This window comes from Trachymyrmex septentrionalis, unplaced genomic scaffold (genome assembly GCF_001594115.1).
Source record: "Trachymyrmex septentrionalis isolate Tsep2-gDNA-1 unplaced genomic scaffold, Tsep1.0 scaffold52, whole genome shotgun sequence".
Classification (NCBI taxonomy): Eukaryota; Metazoa; Arthropoda; class Insecta; order Hymenoptera; family Formicidae; genus Trachymyrmex; species Trachymyrmex septentrionalis.
The window spans coordinates 329,684-331,050 of record NW_017305694.1 but is presented as its reverse complement, the minus strand read 5'-3'; the positions used below and the strand labels follow the sequence as shown (position 1 = coordinate 331,050).

Here is a 1,367-nt window from a genome sequence, read left to right as displayed (position 1 = left end):
TTTTTTTTATATAATTATATATAATTATATATATAATTATACATAATTGTGAATATATAAAAATATTGATTTTTTACATATAATTATATAAAAAATTTAGGGTGTTTCGAAAACGGACTAAATTGAGTCAAAAAGTACTCTATTATTTTGCAATTTTTGGAATAGTTAATAAGATATTAATCACTAAAAATCGTTGGATATTGGTTCTCAATAATTTTTTATTCAAAATACTATCAATTTTACAGAAAAACAGTGAGAGAAAAAAATTGTTTATTTTCTTCTCATAAAGTTCTGAGAATTTTTTCAGAATTTTTTCAAAATTTTCTAGTACCATATTTTCTCATAATAGTAAAATAATTGCAAATAAGAAAATGCAGTACTAAAAAGTTGATAAAAAATTCTGAACAAATTCTTAAAGTTTTATGAGAAGAAAATAAACAATTTTTGTCTCTTGCAGTTTTTCCGAAAAGTTAATAATTTGAGATAAAAATTATTAAAGGCTAATATTCGGCAATTTTTAGTAATTAATATCTTGTTAATTATTGCGAAAACTGCAAAATGATACATTTTTTCGACTTTTTGACTCAGTTTAGTCCGTTCTATCTATCAAAAGAGCGCTTGGTAAAAAATTTTAGGATACCCTGTGTATAATTTTAGATATTATAATTAATACAATATAATTAGATATAAATAAATAAAACATTTTTTTCCGAGAAATTAAAATAAATAGATGAACGTATTATATCCTGAAGATGTATTATAGTCTTAAACTAAATAGGAATAATAATTTTGCTAAAATATTCATTTTTTTATTATTTCTCCAAGTTTCTTTTATTTATATAAAAATATCTTTATATTATACTTTTTGTAACATTATTTTCTTTTATCAGGCTGAATGCAAATAATAAAAACTGTTTTTAATAAAATTTCTTTAAAATTATTATGTACCAATTTGTGGTGTACTCTTACAATATATTAATACATACCGATTTTGCAAAAACGATTTCAACGAGGGTCAATAACAGAAGAACATAGAATGCCTTCATGGTTAAAAAATACGTCAAAACTCAATGTTTTATACTTATAGTCTGAAAATTCTAAGTTTTTCTCTGCGAAGTATTTCTTCTCTTCTAGTAAAACCAATTAGCGATTGAAATATTTTGTTGTGCCTTTGACTTATTATAAACTCTTTTATAAAGAAATGCTATATCTTATCATTCTTTAAAATTGTGCGACAATTATAGTACGAAATTACTGCTACTATACTTTTAAAAGCAGTCATTTTCATTATCGTGAGTGAATATTATTGTATATATTAACATATATGTCATTGAAAGATTATATAAGATAACGATCCCAATTATGGG

General features: G+C 22.2%; 1 protein-coding gene across 1 annotated transcript in view; it reads right to left on the bottom strand.

Annotated features, from left to right (window-relative positions):
* LOC108751806 (proline-rich antigen homolog) overlaps positions 1 to 1,156 on the bottom strand; it is a 3,130-nt gene extending 1,974 nt beyond the window's left edge. The window contains exon 1 of the mRNA XM_018492218.1: positions 987 to 1,156. Within this exon, the coding sequence (XP_018347720.1) occupies positions 987 to 1,046 (60 nt within the window). The 5' untranslated portion in view covers positions 1,047 to 1,156. The remainder of the gene's footprint in view (positions 1 to 986) is intronic.
* Positions 1,157 to 1,367: the final 211 nt, after the last annotated feature.